The 25283-nt window shown below is 35.5% G+C and overlaps 1 protein-coding gene across 1 annotated transcript in view; it reads left to right on the forward strand.

Moving 5' to 3' along the window:
* The window catches only part of ATP8A1 (ATPase phospholipid transporting 8A1), a 99236-nt gene that overhangs the window by 8094 nt on the left and 65859 nt on the right, over positions 1–25283 (forward strand). The window contains exons 3-13 of the mRNA XM_086464458.1: positions 1505–1574; positions 2191–2318; positions 6826–6937; positions 7824–7989; positions 11535–11662; positions 12657–12734; positions 15227–15315; positions 20127–20199; positions 22180–22285; positions 23638–23720; positions 23885–23934. Of these exons, the coding sequence (XP_086320584.1) occupies positions 1505–1574; positions 2191–2318; positions 6826–6937; positions 7824–7989; positions 11535–11662; positions 12657–12734; positions 15227–15315; positions 20127–20199; positions 22180–22285; positions 23638–23720; positions 23885–23934 (1083 nt within the window). The remainder of the gene's footprint in view (positions 1–1504; positions 1575–2190; positions 2319–6825; positions 6938–7823; positions 7990–11534; positions 11663–12656; positions 12735–15226; positions 15316–20126; positions 20200–22179; positions 22286–23637; positions 23721–23884; positions 23935–25283) is intronic.

Consider the following 25283-nt stretch of genomic DNA (forward strand, 5'->3'; position numbering starts at 1 on the left):
AAAGAATATAGTTTAATGCTGGTAGGACTGGTAGAGGACCCTCTGCACAAACTTGGATGTTGCACAATCTCTGCTGCATGCAATGGCAAAAGCAGCACTGTTCTTGTGTATTGTGACAAATTGCATGTTTCTTAGACACGTCAGCTTTATGCTATCGTCTGCACTGTTACTGCACTTTGTTTTTCCCTAACAAATCAATGGGCCTGCCTTGATCTAACTGTAACTTGTTTACTTTGGAGGTCACTGCTATCTGCTACAATAATTGCAATTAAGCATGTTACTTGAACACTTCAAACGTCTTTGCTGCCTTAGGCTGTTTTAAAAGTGCTTCACAGAAATAGTTTGGGTTTTACTATTAACTAATAAAAATGCTAGAGTTGTAATAATGTTTTATACAGGTGATTCCATCCAAATTACCTAAACAGAAGTTATTTACATTTTTAGGAAAGCTTGCCAAGAAGAAAACGCTAGCCTGAAAGGAATTTATGATAATGATTTATCACATTTTAATGCTTTTGCTTTACAAAAGTGTTACATAGGTTATTCTAACTTCATCCTGAATGCGTTTTAAAACTGAGTTGCTTATCAGTAGCCACTGTTGCATTAAGAAAGCAAATTTTAAAAAACAGTTGATGCTTTAATTTCATGCTAGAAAGAAGGAAGTATTAGAAGTTTTAAAGTGGTGTAGAGAGAAAAAAATTATTCTTTTGAGTTGTAAGGGATTTTTATGACTCCTCTGGTCCTTTACAGGATCAAAACGTCTTTCTATTATAGCTATAAGTAGTAGGTGTTCTGTCCTCATGTCCATAAAATGGGAGCTGAGTGGACTAAATCAGAAATCTGACCCGTTTACTTGCTGAAAAGTGATTTTTGTCCTTTTGTATCTCTGTTGTCCTAGTTATCACTTGTATAATGGTTGTAATACGTTTTAAAACCTGGAAGTATTTTACAAAATACTGCTATGTTATACATCAAAAAATTGTATTGAAAACATTAAATGCCACAAGCCTTTTATCAGTGTATGTCAAATAGATGAACTATTGAAGTACTAATGTGTTGCATAAACTTAAAACTTCTCATTTATAAAAAAACTTTTTAAATTGCATAGAAGACAGATATATTTCAAAAACTGTATTGTGTTATCCATAATTTAGACTTTTTTTTAATAAGAGAACACTTTCCAATAAAATGTTAGTGTCTAACCTACTGCTGCCTACAAATGCACTACATCTGTGCCTGTATCTTAATCTCATGTAGAAACATAGAAAGCTTACGATGTACAGCCTTTTTAGCAGTGTTTCATCTGAGGTAGGTAGGTTTTGGCAAACTTTTCCAAAAATGTAAAGTACTGTTGGGTTTAGAGATTTGGCTGTAAATTATTCTAGTTCTGAAGATTTGATAAAGAAAAAAAAAGATTGCATAAGTAGCTATTAAAAGATTACAGAAAGTTCATGGATTTTTACAGTATAATTTAAAATTAAGGAATTTTTTTTTTTCTTAATAGTGAACCACAAGCTATGTGCTACATTGAAACATCTAACTTAGATGGTGAGACAAACTTAAAAATTCGACAGGTAGGAATTTCATTTTTGAGAATATTGCTAATATTATTTTAATCTATTATTGCTTATAAAAACATTTTATTATATTAATAGCCATTTTAGAAGATTGAAATTTTAATGATTTGAATAAAAAGCTGTGGGTTATTGACAGCATAAAAGTTTATGCTCAATTAACTGGAAGGAACAAATGGTTACTCCTAAGCTATACCTTGCACTTTGTTTTTCTTTGGGGGGATAGATGGAAAGAGTTGTAGTTGGGTATTGGTTTCATTTTTAGAGGACAGATGAAGGAGAAGCCCTGCAGAAAGAAGCTGATAGTGCCAGTATTGTCCTTGAGGGGCAGGTAGGGGATAGCAGTTTTTGACTGAGTGTGTCGTCTCTATGCAGGGACATTTTTGCTGAGTTATGTGGTGGATTATGATCCTGTCATCATGATGGTTTTGGATATCAAGGCGACTTTTTTACTGTCTATAGTATCCAGCAGTGTGACAGTGAAGTGTAGAAGTCCCGTTTCGTTCCCTTAGGGGTACTGGTTTTCTGCTTTTGGACTATCAGATTTGTAATACATAGATTTGTATATTGGAAAGTGATTTTTTTTAATGTCATTCCAAACTAATTTTGTTTACAGGGATTGCCACTAACATCAGACATAAAGGACATAGAAACTTTGATGAGACTTTCAGGCAGAATTGAATGTGAGAGCCCAAACCGTCATCTCTACGACTTTGTTGGAAACATCAGACTGGATGGGCATGGGTATGTAAATCTAAGGAAGATCATCTCAGTAGATTCAGTCTAACAGTAGGTAGCTATGTGTTGTTCGTCTACTCAAGATATGAATAGTAAAGTCTTTTCTGATGTATTCCTTGTTAGACTTTATTCTTTAAAAACACTTGAGGGGTAAAACCGTACTTCTAATGTCTACAACTTGAGTTTTATACTAGTTGACCTTCATAAAGTAATAGCTATTAATGATCGATGGGAGTGATAATCAAATTTTAATAGTTCTGGAATATGTACCTGGTAGCTCACTTAAGCGTCTCATTCCTTGCCTGTTAAGTTTGTATTCTAGAACCTTCATAGACATAGCTTCTTGTCTGGTTATTTTTAATTGTTTTCTTTTGTTTGTCTAAGTCTGGAGTGGAACTGAGTCAATTACTGTATACATCCAATTCTTCTGATTTGGCAGCTGAAAGATATTTAATACCTTAGCTTACTGAAACTATGTTTCTGTAAAAATAGACAGCCTCAGTGCAATGACAACATACACGCTTGTCAAACTGCTTCAAAAATTCTCAAAATACTTAAGTGCTTACCAAATATTGATATTTGGAATTTTCTGTGGGTTTGAGCCAAATGGGATGTATTAGGAGTATAAAATTCATTATATCCAGATATAAAATTCATTAGATCCATAATTGTTGACTTCCTCATTCCCAGAAATCTCAGGATTTCTTTTTTATTTGGTGGGCATTTATTTCTCCATAGACAATATTATTCATGTTTGTGGTTTTAGACTGATATATATAGTACTAACTAATTGTTAAATACCTTTCTTTCTTTTTTTTTTATTTTTTTTATATATTCCATTCTTTATTTACTGATTTCTTACAGATGCATTCCGGGAGTTTTCAGTCGCAAGAGTGTGGATCTATTATAATTCCACTGTACTTGTCGTTAAGAAGAGAAAAACATTTACCTGTAATTCTTCTCTGAAGGTAATAGTTATAATAGATCCACACATTCATCCTTCCTCCCTGGCTAGAGAGAAAAACATTTTTCTTTTTAATCTAATTACTTAATTTTAAAATTTGATTTTAAAAAAGAAACATTGAATGTGCTGATGGCTATTACGCCTCAAGAATGTGTAGGAGCACGCCATCTGCTGGTCAAGCAATTTGTCATTTGAGAAATTCAGTTTTGAAATATTTTGAATATAGTGCAGTAGGATAGTTCCAAAAGTGTGGCTCTAATATAATATTTACCTTCAGTGAAAAAGAATTGCAGGTAAGTAACTCTTTTTGGATCCTGACCTTATTTCCAACCTGAAAAATCAGGGATGAGTTCTTTCTGCTCATATTAGAGGTAGCACAAGTTCATCTAACTGGTATTTATTTATCCAGATCTTTAAGACCTTCCTACCAGATTATATAAATCCAACAACTGTCATTTCCAGTTTATCCACTACTATCTTAACATTTTTGCAAAAGCAGTGGAAGATACTGAAAACGTCTCTCTCTTCTTTCTTCTTTCCGTTTAGAGAACTCATTGGAGTGCCATAAATGTTGTATCCGGTTGACTTTTTCAGTCTTTATTTTTCTCTTCATGGGAAAACTACTCAAAAAACCCAAGGGTTCTCTTTTTTTCTTTTGGATCCTTGGTATTCAAGGAGGTAGAACCGCGCAGTAGTTACTTTGCCTTTTGGCTGAATCTGTTGACTAAAAGAGGCCAAAAAAGTTTTTGTGGCATCTTCAGCTTTTGTGTGTGTTAACTCTTATCTCCAAAGTGTGCAGCTCTTTGTTATGCTCATGAATATACAGAAGCATGTCACTTGGTTTGAGGTGGTGGAGACAATTAGCTAGAGAAAGGAGAAAAGTTCTTTAGGCCAGATAAATTTGAAGTTACAATTAGACAATGGCTCAGAGAAAAAAGGTGAGCAAGTTAAGAACAAGGGCAGATACTGGGTTTTCAGACCTAAAGTATATGTCTTCCTGAAGACATTCTTAAGAAAATTTGGGTAAGAGTGAAGTATGCTTGTTAAGAAAAAGATTTTGATCTATAAGTTTTCAAATGTATTTTAGAACTTATTAGGGCTTAATACACCCTTAACAGCCCTGGTGGAAAAGTGTGCTGAAAGGGTAGTTCCCCAGTGAGAACATCCCTTACTGAAAACAACCCAAGTATGTTGCTGAGGAGTTACTAGTTATGTAGCGTACAAGAAGAATCAGATAAGTTGGTGGAGTTTTGAGAAGTCTGAGGCCAGGAAATAGGGACTTAAGGGCTCTGAAAAGTCATCGCACCATCACCTCATTAGAGTGGGATAAGATCACGATGTTGAGGATCAGCATGACACCTGGCAGATCTGGGCTTTTTATGTCCCTGGTTGTTTTGCTGTCTGTTTTCATCACCTTGGTCTGTGCAGCAGTTCTGCTGGAGACAACTCCCACTGGCTGCAGTCTCAGTTCTCTTCTGATTGTCTTCCCAATAACAAACCCTTGAGGATAAACTCCTGTCCCAAGTTAAGAGAAGGGTGTCCATTTGAGAGCCAGTGTCCTGATGAAAAAAAGACTCAATTGGTCCTGCAATAGAAAGGACAGTACTGTGTATTCTTCACAGTTTTTAAGCGGGGAAGACAAAGAGGAAGATCAGGAGGTGTCAAGAAGAGTCTTAGAATGCACCTGACTCTTCAAGGAGTACAGGAATTGAGAGTGCAAGGTTTTGACTTCTGCCTTCCTAGCGACTCTTGTGTTAGTAGAAGGGACAGAAAGTCTTTTTTTTGGCATTCCAGAGAAGGGCCATACTTGAAAAGGTTTCAGATTTATCTGTGGGGAGCTTGAAAGTAACTTTCTCTGGTCATATGCCTTTCACCTTCTGTGACATTCTTGTTAGTGTTAATAGACTAAAAATATCTAATAATTCTTGGAGTGACGTGTAATCCATTCCTTAACTGAAATGTCTGCATATTGTGGTGATGGATGCTCCAACAGTCTTAGAATTATTCTGCTCCAGGAATGCAAATAAATAAGTGCAGAAGAAATCTTTGGTGGTAACAGGAGACTCTCTTGATGATTCCTGTATAATTCAAACCCCAGCAGTTCCTTTCGTACTAGAAAGGGCATTTATTCTCTTAATTTTGCCATATGAACACATCTCAAATACAAGAGCAGAACAGTTCAAATTTAGAGAGCAAGTAAATCTTAGTATATTTTATATTTCAGTTTTCTTTTCTGATTCATTCTTTTGATGAAGTGCCTGCACCTGGAAAGTGTTTTCGTGGCAATGTCATTCAGCATTTCAGTTGAAACATACTTACTTGGTGATGGAGAATGATTCCTTGCACATTCAGTATGGTCCATGCTAGTTTCCTAGAAAGTAAGTGGACCAAGTTGTAGTGGTGTTTGTTGCTTGTTTTTTATGGAAAAGCACTCAAATTTTTTTCCAGATCAAATATTTTTTTCTTGTTTCTGCAAATTAACATTGCACTGTTAATTTTAGGGGAGGAAGAATGTGTTGGTTTTTCTTTACTGGCAGTCTTTGAACCTTAAACACTTGTGTATGAGAAGAGAGAAGGGGACATGATGAACCAGAAAAAATTATTACCTGAAACTTACTCACTGCAACTGACTTTATACTCTCTGTCGTACCAAAAATGTTACCAAGTATCATGGCTTCCTCAGACTCTTTATAGCTTATCTATCGGAGATAGAGTTGCTGTTATTAAGCAGTTTACTTGTGCTTTTTGTAATGTGTTCGTTTCAAATAACTGTAGAGATAATAGTTTTATTTAGGTAAGAATGCCAAACACTACAGCACAATTGACAAGTCTGAACTGCTATCTGGTAGTTACAGAAAGAAAAGTGCAAAAGTATTGTCCCAGGAAAAGAGTAATAATTTTTATATTTTAAGAAAAACCTAAGCTATAGTATATGTATGAAGTCAGCTGTCTGAATTTAGGACAGTAAAATGTTTCCAACGTCTTACGAGATTTTGTTGCTCATTTACTCAGTGCAGTTGTAAATTTTCTTGGTTTTGCAGTTTAAAGAATGTGCAGGAAATATTATTATGAATTTTAAACAGTTAATCATGTTCACAAAGGATATTTATTTCACTGGAAGATATGATTAAGTTGAGAGTTCAGAAAATTATTTTACTTGAAAATTGTTTTGGAGAATCAGTTTTGTAAGAGTAGTTGAGTTTCAGCATATGCTTAGGAAAAAACTTCATAATCATAAATCACAGGAATATTAGCCTTTGTTAGTTTCAGTATGCTTGCTAAGTAGTACTGTGTCTTTAGTGTCCATAGTCAAATCAAGTAATAAGTAGTATTTTTGTGAACTTAAATTTTTGGGCTTGCTTTAAACAGTCAGGTTTTCTCTCTGTCAACACTCCCAAAAAGTCAATTCTGAAAATTGGATTTCTAGCATATTTACAATAGTCATCTACGTGTTGAGAGATTAGCCAATAAGTCTTAACAACTGCTGATTACGTTTGTTCATTGACATAGATTGTCTTAATGCTAAAATATAAAACTCCTTCCTTCTAGTACTGTTCCGTTGGGATCTGATCAGATTCTTCTACGAGGAGCTCAGTTGAGAAATACTCAGTGGGTTCATGGGATAGTTGTCTATACAGGACATGACACAAAACTTATGCAGGTTTGTCACTTGGATTTTTTCTGAATTATCTAGTTTGTTACCTTATTATGCTGTTACACAGTACAGAAAATCCTTTCATAAAACATGGCTAGATTCACTATAGTAGTTAAAATGTCAGTAATAGAGCATCTTTCTTATGGAGTGAAACCAATAAAAATAAAGCAATTTCTTATTATTAGTCACTTAGCCACAGAGTAGTTTTTCCACAAGTAAGCTCATTCATTGATTCTGTTTCGTAACTTGCATTTTGAAAACTATTTCATTAGCAAGTTGGATCATTATTAGCTTGCCTGTTCATCTTTTTTTATTTTTGACTGCTCCTAAAACTGTCCTCTTGTGGAGCTTTCTTTCAAGTACAAAGGTAAGCATTCTTGTCAGAAAACAAAGTGAAGCTTTATTTATTTGCAAAATGAGGAGGGAAGAGAACCACTCTCAACATTATGGAATTACTTTTCCTAGTGCTGTTTGAAATAGCAAAATTGAGAAGCATTTGTGGGAAAAAAAGAATGCTTTCAGATTGGTCATGTGTATGTCTTATTTATTACTTTTCTGATTTGTAAAACAGTTATTTGAAAAAGTTTGATTGCTTATATTAGCAGTTGTCTTCTATAGCACTGAGAAGGTGCATGCACGTAATTTTTGATGTTTACTGTTAGCTGTTGCTGTTACTGAGTGATTGTTTAAACTGCTTGTGACACAAATCTGAAGCTCTAATTCATGGATTTATAAGCTGCTTTTTTTTAATATTTTGAGTGAAACAGTTATGTGCCATTGATGATGATGATGATGTATTTGAGAGAATATTTAGAAAAGGATGCGGTAACACGTAATTTGAAAAGCGGGAACTGTGTATACCTCTTCTAATACTGTTCTTTGTTTTTCACAGAATTCAACAAGTCCACCTCTTAAAATGTCTAATGTGGAGCGAATTACGAACATTCAGATTTTGATTCTGTTCTGCATCCTTATTGCCATGTCTTTGATCTGCTCTATTGGTTCAGCTATATGGAATCGAAGGCATACTGGAAGAGACTGGTATCTTGATCTAAATTGTAAGATGTAAAATAATATATTAATATTTTAGTGTTCAGTTCTCTTTCATATTTGGAAAGGAGGGTGACTACCATCTGTTACACGTTGTGTTTCTTATCAGTCTTTCTTTATTTGTTGTTGACTAAAGTGAATAGGCTAGGTATATCACAGCAAGTCTAAAATTTACCATACTGTGCCATCTGAGCTCTTGCTAAATTCAGGAAGGGGAGGGTTGTTGTTTGCCTCTGCATCGCTGGAGCTCAGCAAGGTCTGTCCAGAGGCATAAACAGTCAGCTTCCTAAACGTCAGGCTAAAGCCATTTTCAGCTCTTACCAATGGATTACTTTTAAAGCGGCAGTGACTTTCCTGAATTTTTAAGCTCCCTTATCCCAGGAAATGGTGCTGTGGCTTTATAATTTTTACTATAGGGATCAACTGATTATTGGCTGCCAACATCAGATCTTATCAGACTGCCCCTAAAGAAGAAAAAACAGGAACAAAAGGTCTCATCTAACATATACTGTGCAGCTGTACTCACAGTAGATGCAAGGCAATGTGATGTTATGTGAGCCTTCCCAGCAGCATGCAACAGATTGACATGTTTTGACCCTCAGTGAGGGAACTAGATTTAAAGGAAGTTTTCATGAATATATTTTGTGGTCAATCATTCATATTTTCAGAATTTCTTACAGTGGCCCTAGGGCTTCACTACTTAGGAAGCAGAACCAAAACTAGGCTTTTGCTCCTGGAACAGCAGAGTCATGAATACAAAGCTGCTGACTGTAGTCATCAAAGTAGGGATTATGGGTGGTTTGGTCAGTTTTAAAAGAAAAATCTTAGAATTCTGATTTGAAGGCACTCTCCTAAAGTTTCTGTGGAACAAAACAGTTGTCTGCATTTATGATAACTTTTGTTTGTTGAGAACCTTACTCCTCTACTTTTTGATGCTGAGGAAGAAATTATTTTTTTTTAAAGACAGAAACTTAACTCATATTTCCATCTTGGGGTGGTAAAAAGTAAAATCATTAGTGTAATATTGACAATTTCCAGTAATATAAAGAGATGGCATTAGATGTTCTTTGTAATTTGTTATTTTTCATCTGGTTCTTCTTTTAAGTACATTTTTTTTCTTTTCTGGGAAATGTAAAAGTTTTCAGAATATGGTGGTTAGCACAGTAGTGAAGCAGTTCAGAAGCTTTTGGTTTTATTCCTGGAAAAAAGAAACATGAAATAGTGGCCATTGATATTTTGTGTGTTTTTCAAGTGATTATCCTTGTCAGTTTATTTTCTGATATACAGCTGTACTGGGTTTGCGTGGCAACGTTTTGGTAGCAAGGGGGGCTACAGGGGTGGCTTCTGTGAGAAGCTGGTAGAAGCTTCCTCTATGTCTGATAGAGCCAAGGCCACCAGCTCCAAGACTGACCCACGGCTGGCTGAGGCTGAGCCCATCAGCGACAGTGGTAGCGCCTCTGGGATGATATATTTAAGAACAGAAGAAAGTTACTGCACAGGAGCAATTGCAGCTGGAGAGAGGAGTGAGAATATGTGAGAGAAACAACTCTGCAGACACCAAAGTCAATGAAGAAGGAGGTGCTTCAGGTGCCAGAGCAATTGCCCTGCAGCCTGTGGTGAAGACCATGGTGAGGCAGTTGTCCCCTTGTAGCCTATGGAGGTCCACAGTGGAGTAGATGTCTGCCTGCAGCCTGTGGAGGACCCCACACTGGAGCGGGTGGATGCTTGAAGGAGGCTGTGACCTCGTGAGAAGCCCATGCTGGAGCAGGCTTCTGGTGGGACCTGTGGACCCATGGAGAGAGGAGCCCAAGCTGGAGCAGTCTGTTCCTGAAGGACTGCACCCTGTGGAAGGGACCCACGCTGGAGCAGTTCATGAATAGCTGTAGCCATGGGAAGGACTTGTTGGAGAAGCTCTTGCAGGACTGTATCCTGTGAGAGGGACCCCATGCTGGAGCAGGGGAAGAGTTTGAGGAGTCTTCCTTCTGAGGAGGAAATAGTAGCAGAAACAATGTGTGATGAACTGACTGAAACCTCCATTCCCAGTCCCCCTGTGCCACTGTGGGGGAAGAGGTAGAGAAAGTTGGAAGTAAAGTTAAGCCTGGGAAGAAGGGAGGGATGGAGTGAAGGTCGTTTTTTAAGATTTGGTTTTATTTTTCATTACCCGTCTCTGATTTGATTGGTAATAAATGAATTTCCCCAAGTCGAGTCTGTTTTGCCTGTGATGGTGATTGGTGAGTGATCTCCCTGTCCTTATGTTGCCCCATGAGCCTTTCATTACATTTTTTCTCTCCCATGTTTAGTTGAGGAGGGGAGTGATAGAGCAGCTTTGGGGGGTACCTGGCATCTAGCCAGGGTCAGCCTGCCACAATGCCCTGTGACTAAATGAAATTGTGTTAGGTTTTGTGAGGTATGCACTTTAAGGCTGCATTCAGATCATAGTTCTTGTACCAGGTGCTTTTAATAAGTAAGAAGGAATTTATTCCCCTTTTTCTTTAGTTATATAATTTTTCTGTGGTAGTGGAACAGTTTCTGATCACTGACCCATCTTTCTGAATGCTGTTAGTATTTTGTTAGACCAATCTGTTGGCTGTGGATGATAAGAAAAAGTGGTAATGTTAACAATAAATATCTGAATGTATTTTATTTACAGGTAGCAATAGGTATCAAACTTCATTTAATCTCAGTAGTCATTATTGAAAATATCAATGTCATGGCGAATGCTTAGCACTCGGGTCTTTTAAACTTGTAGTTCGATTGGTGCTACAATTAGTTATTAATGAAAGTATCCAAAACCTGCTATCCTGATCTTTGAGTAACACCCAGATCCATATTCCATAGGTAGTGGAAACCTGTCTGAGGCTGTTTTTCTTTGAGAGATCTTTGGATATAGAGACGCAGACTACACTTTTACCCTTTTGCTGTACTGGAGAAAAAGCTGCTCTCTCCCATTCGCATCCTCTGTGAGGTGCTACTACTAGAGTTATCTAAAACTTTAAAAGGAAAAAGTGGTATAAAACTGCTTGTTATATATGTTAATATTCATGTTTCCAGTTCTTTTAGAACTTTCATTAAACTCTCTAATTTCATCTCTTCTTTTCATATAGTGTGGATTTGCCTTTTTCATAGTATTTTCCTGGGTTGAAGGTGGAGAATAGGAAGATGTGAGGGTGAATAGAGAAAAAAATTCATTCCACTCCACATTTCCCCATTTAAAATTGTAAGACTCTAAAATTTCAAATTTGGTTGCTCTATATAGGTATTCCCAGATTATTATTTTAATATGTATCAAAAGGGGGAATGGCTGGTAAGTTTGCCTTGCAGAAATTGGAGAAGGTGGCAAAGATCTCTAAATTGAAACTCCAATTTATAAGAGATCTTATGAAGGTCATATTTATAGGCAAGTGTCAAGTGTATTGGAATTAATTATCAAGTTTCTCCTTAGACATATAACACTTTAAAAATCAGCAATTAATGCAATACTCTGAATAAACTGTGTATACATACTTTTATGTATGGTCTTAAATGTTTTTTTTTATTTGCTTTTTTTTGGCAGATGGTGGAGCAAGCAACTTTGGATTGAATTTCTTGACTTTTATCATTCTCTTCAATAATCTTATTCCAATCAGTTTGTTGGTTACGCTTGAAGTTGTTAAATTTATCCAGGCGTATTTCATAAATTGGGTAAATATTAGTTTTACAATGTGCATTGACTTCTAAAATCAAGTGGTTTACAAGTAGGTGAAATGAAGATTGCTTGTCTATGTGTACATTTTTTTCAGACTTTTTTTACTATAAATACTGAAGTATGCGGTTTATTTATTTTATTATTACTGGAATTTTATTTAGTGCCTTCATACCTGCACCAAATGGGGGTTTGGAACATGGCTTTTGTGTGGTTTCGTACTTTGTCATGATTAGTATTCAGGTATTAGTTTCATCCAGAATGATCATAAGGAACTGTTTTGCAGTCCAGTGGAGTTTGTCCAGTTTCATTTCTTCTTTCTAAGTGTAGCCCATGTTTGGGGTTTTTTTGTTATTTTGCTGATGTTTACCACCACCACCATAGTTTAATGGTTTGGGTTTTTTTAGAAAGCCAGTGTTTGTTAGTATTATCTCTCTCAAAATATATAAAGATTATTTTAGCATCCTTTAATTTTTTTTCTTAATGAATTAATGGGGGAAAAGAAGGATTTACCATAAAAAAGCACCACTTATGATGTACTGTACATTTATTGTGCAGTCCTAAATTTATCTTTGTGTTTTTATCTCAAGGTATAGTTATCTTGTTATTTAGAAGTGACTGATTGTGCAGACAATACTGACTTCTCTCTAAGTGTTACAACGTAGTATTTCTGCTTGTTGCTAAATCTATTTTAGATGCATGGGTACAACAGTTTTTCAGTAATACAGATCACTGGAAATAATCGCGAGTAAAATCTCGAAGTATCATACAGATTTTTGTTTTAAAGAGGAAATTATTTTTTCCTGGAGACTCTTGGAAGTGATCTGATTGTGTCTGTGGCTTCCCATGTTAAATAATCATAAGTAGGCAACCTGTATTCGTGTTCAGTCTGCTCTTCTACACCTATGTTTTCTATTTATGTACTAGACATCTTGTAATAAGTTAGGAAGACTAGTTTTTAAATATATATATACTTTTTTTCTTAATCTGTAGGACATAGACATGCACTATGAACCTACGGATACTGCTGCAATGGCTCGTACTTCAAACCTCAATGAAGAGCTTGGACAGGTAGAAAATTACTGGTTCTAACTGTGTGTGTTGAAATGATTTATGTGATTTTACAATCTAAATTATTAATGGGATGATTCATTTCAAAAAACTTACATTCTTGCCTTAGTCTTCACTTATTTCTATTTTCTTCATTTTGTCAGATATTTTTAACAGCAATTTGCAATATGCAGAAGTTAAATTTTTGAAACCAGTATTAAAAGAACAAACGCTGCTTTATGTATCATTGTGCGTATGGTAATCACAGAAGATTGAAGTGTATTGTTAAAGTTACAAACTGTAAGGAATTCTCACCATTAAGACTGTCTCTGGCACAAAAATTTAGTCTCTGTATGTAGACTATGATAGCATGCATCTTCAGTATGTCATTTCTTTTTTCACACACTCTGCCTTGCTCAGACAGGACAGTGGGTATGCTCTAGGATTGTATCATGGTTGTATACGTTGTCTCTTGTTGCCACTGAAGATTTGAAGCAGTGAATGGAATGGGAACTGACAGCTGAACTGCACCCTGGAAATTTAGGCTTAATTCTTCATTTTGCTTTAGAGATATCTTTTAATATTATAAAATCAGTTAGGCTTTTTACAAGAGATGGCTCGTTGTATGTTCTTCATTTTACGGAAGTATGACCTTATAGAAGTATGTCTGGGTCACAGGGCATGCTTCCAGAAGCAGTACACATCCTATTTGCTGTTTCAGCCAATTGTATTTGCAGTCTTGCTTTAAAAACAGGCTAAACATTATGCTTTTTGTTACACTGACTGGTGGCCATAAACTGATTCTGTGGAAAAAATAGTATGTGCTCATTTAATTGAGCTGTGTTATGCACAAGAATACGCATTTGTGCATTTCCTAACCTAGAAGTTTTCATAACTAATTCTTTAGTTTATTGCATAGGAATGTAAAAGTTGGTTTTAGCTTTCCAAGAACAATAAATAGTAACATAATTTTAGCCATGTAGCAAACAAGTCTTACAGACTAATACTTAAGAGATCTGCCTTTTGGGAAAACCATAGTTTCAGGTTAACGTGTTCTAACATTGGTCTACTTAGAGGAGGACAAGGCCTTTGCCTACTGGGTTTAGGAAGCACGTGCAGATAGCAGAAAATTTTGTTCTCTTCTTGGCCTTAAAGAGAGTACAAGCTCCTCTACTGGGGAAGAGACTCTGAATCTTAGCTTTCCTTCTCTCATTTTATGCAATCTGTCTGTTTTTCTCTTTCTCTGCAGTTAGATTGTTATTCACATTCCCAGGCATATTTCCTGTTTTTGACTTTGCCTTCATTTCTTAAGTGTCTCATCAAAGTCTCCTTCACCACCAAGATCTAGTCAGACTTCCTGGGATCTCCACTTTCACTTTTTTGACAGATTATTAATTAAGCAGATTTTTGTAGGGAGACCAAAGGACGCTCTGCTAACAAAAAGAGCAAGTGTCTTCTCTGAAGTACATGAGGGCTGCACATAATGAAGAAATTTGCCCCAAGAGATGTTCATGTTTTGAGAAGGCAAAACTTTGGTGTTGGGAAAAAAGGTTGAGTTTTCTTAGCTGCAATTCCTGCTTTCCCATTCTGCCCACACAAAAAAATACAGTTTGAGGCATAAACCTGGCATGGAAGATTTCTTATAACTGCTGATTTGGCTGAGTCATAATCCCTCAGAAACAGAATCTTTAAATAGGAGATGCTGAGTAAATTTTAGAAATACATAGCCTTATTAGCTCCATATATAATGCAGTTAATTCCTAATTAAGAATACTGTGATTTTTTTTTTTTTTTTTTTAGTGAGAAATTTTAATGATTGAAAGTTGAAGTTTAACTTTGACTAATAGAGCCTTTGTTTCCTCAGAGACCACTTAATTTCTTCATATATTAACTTTGTTCTTAAGATTAGGTTTGAGCTAAATTTAAATATATCACAGATACATGTGATTCAGCTTCAATTTTTAAAATACTTTAACTAGTAGTTTCTGAAGAGGAAGGGTTTATGATGTTAGGGAAATAGGAGACTTGGAGTACATAGAAAGGAACGTATTTCTTCTATTCCTGCAACTTGGTGTTTCTGAACTGTTGGTTTTTTACTAATGTTATTCTTTAAGAAGATATTTATTTGTCAAAAAGAGGAGTTTAGAAATGCAGATAAATACTTTTACTGTATTGCTTTCTGTCAGAAATAGAATATTTTACTAGCAAAGCGCCATTGGTCTTCACTAGTTTCTTGCATTTCAGCAATGCCTAGAGTGGGGGATAGTTAAGTATACCACCATTCATGGAAGGAAGCTTAAGCTTCCTGACATCTCAGTTGATTGCTGTGTTTGGAAATGGGTATCAAGATTGTGCATCTGCCACGTTTATGTACTGGTTTGTTTTTTTTTTCTATGAACTATAAAGATTGTAGAACTGGTAAAAATATTTAGTGTGTTGATAGTGATGAATTGTACTAGATACATAAATGCCTGCTGAATATTAATGTATAATGAATTTTATCATTCATTTAGGTCAAATACATATTTTCTGACAAAACGGGTACACTGACGTGCAATGTCATGCAATTTAAGAAGTGTACTGTAGCAGGAATTGCTTATGGGTAGGTATTTTCATGCACTTTTCTTTATCTGTGTGCCTTTCTTTTCCTTTACCTGTGCCTATGTACCCAGGCATTACTACTACAGTTAAAATAAACTTAACGCCTGGCAATATCTACAACTAGGAGTCAGTTTGCTTGTGACTATGAATTATTACTTATAAGCGGTATCATCACTTCAGTCATGAAATCTCTTTTTGCAAAGGGGAGAAAAAATAAAATTTAGATACCAAAGGCTTACTGCTGTAACACAACTTCAGTATGCTGTTTTTTCTATCGCTCAGTCTGTTTAATGTTGTTACTAAAAAGAAGTCTTCCCTTGTACTTGCAAGAACTTGTATCATTGTCGATGCTGCATGTTTTATGTAGGCATTTGCTCTTGCACTAAATAATATGCAGGATGAAAAAGAATTTGAATTACAGTACTGTAGCATGAACTGCAGTACTGTGGCCACCATCCAAGTGGTTTTGTGAATACTGTTATAGTGGCATAGCTCCAAATATCAACGTTGCTGTTAAGAAATCTCTCCAAATAAATGCAAACAAAGCATTTTACTATTTCTTTGTCAGCAGTTGCATCCAACTCCTTCAACAGAGTTTGTAAAAGCCTCAAACTTTAAAGACAGTTTACTTGAAAAAAAAAAATCTGAAAAGCAATAAGTAGAGCAGAAGCACCTATGTTGTAAATGCCAGTATGGCTCACCAGTATGTGAGATGCTGGACCTGGGCTGAACTTGGAGCATTCAGTAGCAGATAATTAGACACCTCTGGAACTGTGCAGAGATCAGGCGGGGGTTATAAAATTAAGTGTTGGGCTTGTGCTAAAGATAATGATTTGGCTTTTGTGGCTTGATCATTTGGGTCCCTTTGAAAATCCTGATTTTCAGGAGTCTAATCTAGGCTTTCCATTTTGAAAAAAGTTAGATCCTTAATGCATTAACCATACAGATTTTTTTTTAATAAACAGTTGTAATAAAATACAGTTCTCACCCTGATACTTCAAATACCTATATAAATGCGTGTGTGTGTGTATATATATATATATATATATATGGCTCAATTTCAACCATATGAGCTGATTTTATGACTTCAGAGAAACTGCTCTGAGCTAACTATTTTCAAATTCTTTGTATACCAGTTTTTTAAGGTAAAAAAAAATACATTAATCATAATAGCACTTAAAATCAGTATTTGATATTCAGTTCATTATATATCTTCATCTGAAGTTACTATAGCACAAATTCTAAAATTTATTCTTTATGAAACCTAGGCATGAAGGTACTTTTTCAGAAAAAATTGCCTGAGGTTTTTTTTCATTTTTTCTTGCTATACCTTCCAGCTCCCACCCACTCCGTTTTCAAAAGGCATGGACTGTGGTTTTTGATTAGCATCGCTGTTTAGGGGGCGGAGTTTCTCTTTACAGTGAATAGCCATTACAGCGTCTCTCATAGCTGCTCGGAGAACAGTCACTCTGTCTTTCTGTATTGATGCAAGTAAGAAGTTGGGAACACAGAAGAGGATAAAAGTAACTGTTCCATCTCCCATGCCTCTTCTAAGTGTTTTTATAAATTGTGATACTTTCAAACCTGTGTCATCACTGGTCTGAGTCCTTCATGTACTAAGGCTAGCTTTGTTCATCAGCATTTTGTGAACTCAGCCAGACAAGCTGCATTAGAATCATAAAATCATAGAACGGTTTGGGTTGGAAAGAACCTTAAAAGATCATCTAGTTTCAACCCCTCTGCCATGGGCAGGGACACCTTCCACCAGGCCTACATGGTCTGGTGGATTTACCATGCATTAGCATGGCTTCAGATAATTAAAACCCTACCTTTTATTTAATGATAAACTGTAACAATGTATATATACTGAAATATAAAGCAAGATTTGTAAAGAGGGCAAATGCCTTTATATCTGCTGTTATAAGTTAGTAAGTATCATTCTATAGATCATTTATAGTTTATGAAGCCTCAAAAGAACCATCGTATTTTTGCAACATTTTGTTATCTAGGCACTAGCAAAATACTTGGTTGAGAGATCCTTAAAACTTTTTTTTTAGTAATTTAATTTTATTAACTAACTTCTTTTTTATGCATGATCCAAGCTTTTAGCCTTTGTGATTCTTTTTCCTCTCCCTGTTTCTATTCTTCCCTTACCTCTTGTGCAGCCATTGCCCTGAGCCTGAGGATTATAGTGTTCCTTCAGATGACTGGTAAGCTCTAAAAATCTTTTAGGTACGTGGTGTGTGTTTGAAGAATCAAGCTTAAAACCAGTGGATGAGATTTCTAGAAACAGAGCTAAATGTGAGATAGTCTACTCAAAAGTTATTTTAGCTTCAAATTGATACAGACGGACAGAGATGCAAATTTATGCCATCAGAATTCTACAGTATTAGGTTGTGTACTCTGGAATAGAATTGCTAATAGGGTCACTGAGGTGCAGTACGGTTATTCTGCTGACAATCCTTTACAATTTAGAATTGCTTCTTGGAGAGAAACTTTTGCCATTTATTAAGGCCGTTGGTATTATGGTAACTGATCACACTTTTCTGCTATTCCTTAGGTTATTACTAACATGTTTGAAAAAAAGGTCCATATTTGAGATTGAAAAATAGGTAATAAGTTATTGTTCATATTTTACTTCCTACAGATAGTTCTAGAATATTAGCGCTACCTAGTTATTAATTGAAACTGAGATTAAAGCACCCAAATACACTTGGGGCCAACATTAATCTCTTAACAGGTACCTCAGGAAAGGTTTAAGTCCTGGCTTCCTTTCTGCTGCCGTCTTCATGATGCCTTGTACTTCCTCATCGTACTTTCTCAAACTAAATATTTGCAATACTGTTCAAAATAAGCTCAGATAGAGCGGGGGCAAAATGTCATTTACAGTCTTTAAATTATCACTATTTTATTTGTTGATAGTCACAGCAGGGTATGTCATACAACTGTAACATGGTGTTGTCTTCTGTTTAAAAAGTTTGAAGGAAAAAAACTTCCTTTGCTAGATTAGAACCAATTATTCTTTCTTTAGATTAAAAAAAAAAAAAAACAACAAACTAAAAAATCCCCCCCCACATACACATAAAAAGTGGTACATGTGCACACCCCAAAATCTTACCTGACTTGAGTATCTTCGTTTCATGTAGCAGCAACATGTTTCTTACAAAGATGTACAAGTGTGCTTAACTACACACAAGTGAGTGGTTTTGTTAAAATAATGCAATGCTTACATGAAATTAAGCATGCTTGCTTAGAAGGTATTTATGAAATAAGACTGGTTTTGACTAATACACATCAAAATCTTTATAAGCACATCTGAAATTGATAAACTGAGGCCTGAACAGTAGTTAAAAAAAAAAGGGGATTAACATCTTGTAAATACTTAAGAAATAAGAAACATAAGAATAATTTTTTTTTAAATGTAAATCTATTGCAATTAGTAGAATCTGTTTATGACAGTAACATTTCTAGTCCTAAAATGACTAGTGGACTGAATTCCAGATCTTTCCAATTTTTGGTTTCATGTATTAGAAAAAATTGTTTTCAAATTTGACTCAACATATACCTACAAATATTTATCATTTTTTTTAGCACTGAGAATCTGGAAAATATCTTGAAGTCTTTCTGTCAGAAAGCTTTAAGCAAACAAAGCTTAAACCTTAGACTCTGAACAAATTTAGTGTACCTGAAGTTGTTAACATTTGGTATTTCAAGATTAATTCCCTTTGCATTTAAAAAAAAAAAGTCTTGGTGAATGAGGATGCTTCAAATTTCTCACTTTAATAATAGGTTTTTAGAAAAAGTAGTCCTTGAGTGGTTATATAGAGGAGGTACTGCCATTTTATATCCCTTCATGGTAGCACGGGGCTAAACTAGCTCACTTTTGGTTTTCATAGAGAATCTTTAGACTGCCTTTGGTGTATATGGCTTATCCTTCAGCTTAGGTCACTGAATGCTCGCTCTCTTTTAAGATTGTGTGAGCCAAGGCAAGATCCAAAGTAAATGAAAAAAGAATACTTTCCTCCATCTGGGTTCACTTTTCAGCACTGTTTTGTTTCACTGAGATTCGAACTCAACTAGGTTGTCTTAATACTCAACAGCTGCAATAACTAGGCTTCCTAGAAGTATCTACATTTTTGAGCTCTCAGCTTCAGCCAGAAGATTTGTGCCGCTTGAGAGATGTTAGCGTATGACACTATTTCTCCAGAACCATCTCCAGCTTGCATCTGTTCAGTCCTTTCCTACTTCACCATTGTTCTTCTGTTGTCTTTATCATCAATTTACTAGGTCGCTTCTTGGTCATGAATAATAGAAAACAAACTTTCTCCATGCAGACTTCCCTCATGTCTGAACTGCGTTTGCTTACCCCTTTCAGATACGGGACTTTCTCTTCTACAAACATTTGCAAACCTATTCCAAAACTGCTAATTTCCCAAAGAAATATGGTTTCTTCAGGCTTACCTTGTTCTGAGTCTCTTCAGTAATCTCATTCTAGAGCTCAGAAGACAAGAAGCCACAGTCTTACATTGTGGTTTTATTTTTACTTCATCCTTCGTTATTTGAAGTCAGCAGAGGAACTTCACTGGATTTAAGTGTATCTGTATACATCAAGGTTTCTTAAAATTAGGTAAACTTTTGGACATGTGAAACAAGTACCTTTTTGCTTCATTTTCTCACAGTATGTGATAACAGCATTTATTGTAACAGCTACAGACGAAAATTTGTGTTTGACCTTAGCAGAGTAGTGGGGATGATTTATATACGTATTCTTAAGAATATGCTAATGATGATCTCTCTTCTACTTAATTCTAGGCAGGGCTCACAAAATGGAGAAGAAAAAACATTTAGTGACTCATCATTACTGGAGAATCTTCAAAGCAATCATGTAAGTTATATAGAAACAATTACCATTGTTTTGTGAAATCAAAATATTGCTTTCAGTAAGTCAGAAGATTATGTCCTGTGAAGGAAAATAAATAAATTACATATTTACACAAAATTGTGAATACTCTTACAATTGTTTGTTGGTTGATATTTTTTAATTAGATCCAGCCCCTTTTTTCTTTTTTTTTCTTTTTTTTTTTTTTGTGTGTGTGTGATTCAGATGTTATGAGTCTGAAATATAACAGTCTTATGTTCTTCATTCTGTGGCTGTTTTAACGTTAGTTACGCTGTTCATATGATGTCCTGACATCCATCAAAGCTCAGGTTAACTTACTGTCTTGACGTGACTTAGTACTTCTGTGCCCTGGCTTAGACAAGATTCGGGAGTTAACCATATACATTGTTTTGTGTACGTTCTTCCATGAGGTTAGATCATCAGTTCAGATGATGAAATGAAACAGGCATTCTGGAGGCTGGTGTTTACCCCAAAGAGACAATACATTTCACAGAAAGATTAACTTAATCTTAATTAATAGCTTAATTTGTTATTTAACGAAGAAACAGTACCATCATTACCACTTTCTGTTTGTCATTTGTACAAGAGATGTTTTTGCCTGGTCATAACTAAGAATACATACCTTAAATAGTGTAACTGTTTGTTCTGGTTTTGAAGAGTGTAAAATAAATTACTCTTTTCTTTCCTTAAATTTTGTCTTCCTGGGAGGATAATTTAGGGTAATAGGCAGACAGTGAAGCATTTTATTCCTACAAATGGGGCAGTTTTACATGCTAGACACCTGAGTGCAACTCAAGCGTATCTAAAGCAGAGGGGGCACTTATACTTACCTGCACAGGCCATTTTCAGTGCTAGTAGCAGAGATTGCTTGGAAGAGGCATCATCCTGTCATTGCTGTTGTCTGGAGAATACTTGGTGTGCAGGTGGTTGAACCTTGAAAGTTTTCAGGAGGATAGGTAGTAGTAAGTATATATAATATGAGCATACAAGCTATAAAAAATATATTTGTATAATTGTATGTATACGTATGTTTGTATACATCTTAAATTCAGGCACACGTTCAAAGAGAAGTTTCACCACTGTATGTTAAATGTGTTCTGAAGTGCTTTGGAGAAGAATCTGTAATTCAGCCTTCTGAATAAGTCTTGGAGGTTCTGGGGGCCCTCGGTGGAAGAGTACAGGAACCTGCTCCTGTTTGTGTTTATGCCCTATGGAATTAAGTTAGGTTTTCAGAGATTATTGTATTATATAGAGTAATTGTAATGTTATCTTCATCGTTGACATTCTTAGTCTGCTACTAATCTAAAATACTGTGAATATGCTACAAAAAACCTCAATTGACATGGCAGCTGCTTTGAGCTTATTCGAGGGAGTGCTGGGGTTTCTTTTGAGCAACCATTTAGAAGTAGAGTCGTTCATTTTGCGCATTTCAGCTGTACTAATAAGTTTTTTGGCTGTATTCATCGTAAACAACTATTTCTCTTATATACACTCTTTTCCCCTCTTTTGACTAAGTCATTTAAAAATGTTTCAGCTTTGTAGACCGTGAAGTGCCCAAGACATTAATCTAATTGTCTTTAAAAGTTGTCTGTCCAGCATTTTCCACATGATTCTCAGGTTCGATTGCTACATCAAAGCATTCAAACTTACCTTCCCTACAAAATGCTTATTTGCATTATTCTGTGTTTCTGGTTATCTACTTTTGATCGTTATGATAGCAAATGCCACTAAACTCTATCTGTATAACCAGTATTGAAGTACAGCAGAAAGAAGTTTTTCTGCATGCTGAAATTAGTGTACAGATAATGTCTGTTTTGTTTAGTTGTTGTTTTTAAAGAGAAGAAAAAAACTTTCATTAAATTTTTCTTGACTATTATTTGTCCATATCTGTAATTACCTTTCAGTTAGTTGTTGCTTAAATGATTAATTACACTGACATCTCTTTTTCTTTTTTTTTTTTTTTAGCCAACTGCACCTATAATATGTGAGTTCTTGACAATGATGGCAGTGTGTCATACAGCAGTTCCAGAAAGAGAAGGTGATAAAATTATATATCAAGCAGCATCTCCAGGTGAGAGTCAAAGAACTGACTGAACATATAGTAAAGTATTCTATCAACTCAATAAGCAAATTTTACTCAAAGTTTACTGTTTTCTGAAATATCTTCCTAAATTTAAAAAAAAAACCCACCAAAAAACCCCCAAACCCCCCCCGAAAAAACAAAAACAAAAAACAAAAACCAAGACAAAAACAAAACAAAACAAAACAACCCAAAAAAACCACCAACCGAACAAAAACATATCCGTCAAAAAAAGTGTTGGTATCAGATAAAATCAGTTTTGTCAACAAAGGGTTTAGACTTTTCTAATTTGCTTTAGAAAATAAATATGAATGTCCTGTGGATTATGTAAGGGCAATGCATTATTAACCATACCGCACTCCTAAGGTGTTGTCAAATTGTTGCGGAAGTCTGAAGGAACTGCTCAAATGCAAATAGATGTCAAACCAGGAGACAAATTGACATCCTTGCTTGTGAACCTATTCTGTACTTGGTAACCGTGGTACTGATTTAGAACAGAGACTGTAATCAAAAATGAAAAAGAAATACTTTTAATAGGATAAAAGTTGTAATAGGCTCTACTAGAGAGTGAGAAAGGATTATAGTACGAAAGGTCTGATTCAAGCCTACTGTAATTCATAGACAATTTTTGAATTCAGGAAATGATAAGCAAGGCAAAATTATTAAGATATGCTCAGCTCTGCTAAGCTAATGTATTGTAACAAGATATGATGGGAGAAATGACATGAAGCACAGAGAGTGTCTTCAGCCTTTGTCTTCCCTGTCTGCCCCAGCTTGTAGGTGGCTCTCTCTCTAAATTCTGTCCTTCAACAGTTGGAGGACAAGGGCAGAGGTAGGGTCATAAATAAAGCTAGCTGGGCTATGGCAGTGTTCTGTTGGTCATTGCGAGCAAATTCTGCTCTGACATTCTGAGCCGTTTGGAGAGAACTGATGCCTATAGGAAACTTGCTGCTTAAAATGTTTCCTGAATGTAGGCATTGAAGATTATTTGTAGGAATGACTTATCACTCTTCTCTTCGAAAACAGAACTTACACAAAAAGAAATGTACCTTGTCCAGTGCCGTACTGAGGAAGATGCTTGCCTAGGTGCTTTGAAGAGGATATTCTTGTTACTGAGCTGAGGCGTGTTCCTTTGAGGCCTTTTTTTCTCTGAACTGTAAACTCATTTCATCAGTTTCAACAGGAAAAACAAAGAGTTCTTTCCAGCAGCTCATCTAATCTTAAAATCTATAAAGGAAAAAGGAAGTCAAAAGTGGAAAAGCTTGGGCTGTGTCCATTAAATCATGAGGTAAACTTAACAGTTTTCTGGTACATCTGTAAAATAACTACTTAACTTATTGCAGATGAAGGAGCGTTGGTCAGAGCAGCCAGGCATCTTCGTTTCGTATTCACTGGAAGGACACCTGACTCAGTAATCATAGAGTCTGTAAGTACATTGGAGAAACGTCGTAATTTGCTGTATTTACTCCTGCTGTATTACAGTGTCTGAATAACTGCAGCATGGCATATATCTATTGGGATGTAGTTTGATTGGTTTTGATTCTTTTGCTTGAGTTTTTTTTGCATTAATTCTCATTTTATTTTCTTCAGTTGGGACAGGAAGAGAGATATGAACTGCTGAATGTCCTGGAATTTACAAGGTGAACAGCACGTTGTGCACTTATGTCTTTTTGTGAAAATACTTTCTTAATTTCTCTTATGGATAAAAATGTTGGCAACTTTATATATTTGTACAGCAAAGTATTCAGGTTGTGTAGCTTCTGTCCCTAATATGTGATCATACTACAGGCAGTGTACATGACTGAAATCATACTTTTGATTTTATTCTAAAACATTTTGAGAGGCATATTTTTTTCCTGTTGTCTTCTTTTTGGCTAATATTTGTCACTTTTGCTTTTGCGCAAAGATTGAAAAAAAAACTTGATCTCAAAACCTGGAAAAATTATATGGGAAGACAGTATAGGAACATACCTGACCTTTTAAATGTATTTCTGAAAGCCCTAACGCCATATGGTTTACTATAAATTGGACATTTATGGGCAGGGGGGAAGATTCAAGTGAGTGTTATACATAAATCACTGTGTTTGCCTTGACTGATAGACTGAAATTTTCCCTTTGAGCTTAAATATACTTATGTAATTATGACTTCTTTAAATACTCTAGACTGAAACCCATTCTCTTCTGAGCAGGATCACTAGAACATTGGCCAGTTAGTTTTCTTGTAAACAGAGTTTATCACATACTTTGATTTCAGTAAAAACTTTCTGTCAAAGCTGTTGGATTTACAAAGGTACCCGTTAGAAATCTGGATGCAGTTTCACTTGTTATGTAAATCCATTTAAATCCTATCCATGTATGCCATCTGTGTTCTAAGTGTTCATGTAGGCCCATTGCTTACTTTGGCACAGGATGGGGAAGGGATTTGTGTGTAGAGGAAGCTCTTTTTTTTTTCTGAGAATGATCGCTTGTAATTGTGCCTGCGGAAGGTGATCATTGTTTTCCTTCCTGTCCTGTTATGTTTCCCTTGAGCTTAGCTAAAGAAGCAAAAAGATGAAAAAACAAAAATCCAAAGCAATACTGGAGAGACAGGCTGAAGGTGTATAGGTTGGGTGAAATCAGAGTAGTTGACTATAGTTGTAATAATAGCAATGATAATGTGAAACATAAAGAAAGAGCACCACAGTGAAAAAAAATAATGCAGCAGCAATTTTTATAATTTTGAATGTCTTTCAGTGACTGCTTGCAGTTAATGTTGGTTTTATATATTGTAGAGGACATACTTGAAATTTTCAGATTTGTGCCATGGTTTCATTTTTCTGTAGGCACTTTTTTCACTTTCTGTTCTGGAAAGTTGGCAGTTATGTAGCACAGTGCGTTGTTGTTAGTTTGACATCTGTGAAAGTGTATACTGCATTCATGGAGAAGCAGTGAAGGATTCCTACGCTGTTTCTGGTTTTGATCTTTGTCTTGATTTCATAGATCTTTTTAA

Source organism: Leptosomus discolor, chromosome 4 (genome assembly GCF_034619465.1).
Source record: "Leptosomus discolor isolate bLepDis1 chromosome 4, bLepDis1.hap2, whole genome shotgun sequence".
NCBI lineage: Eukaryota > Metazoa > Chordata > Aves > Leptosomiformes > Leptosomidae > Leptosomus > Leptosomus discolor.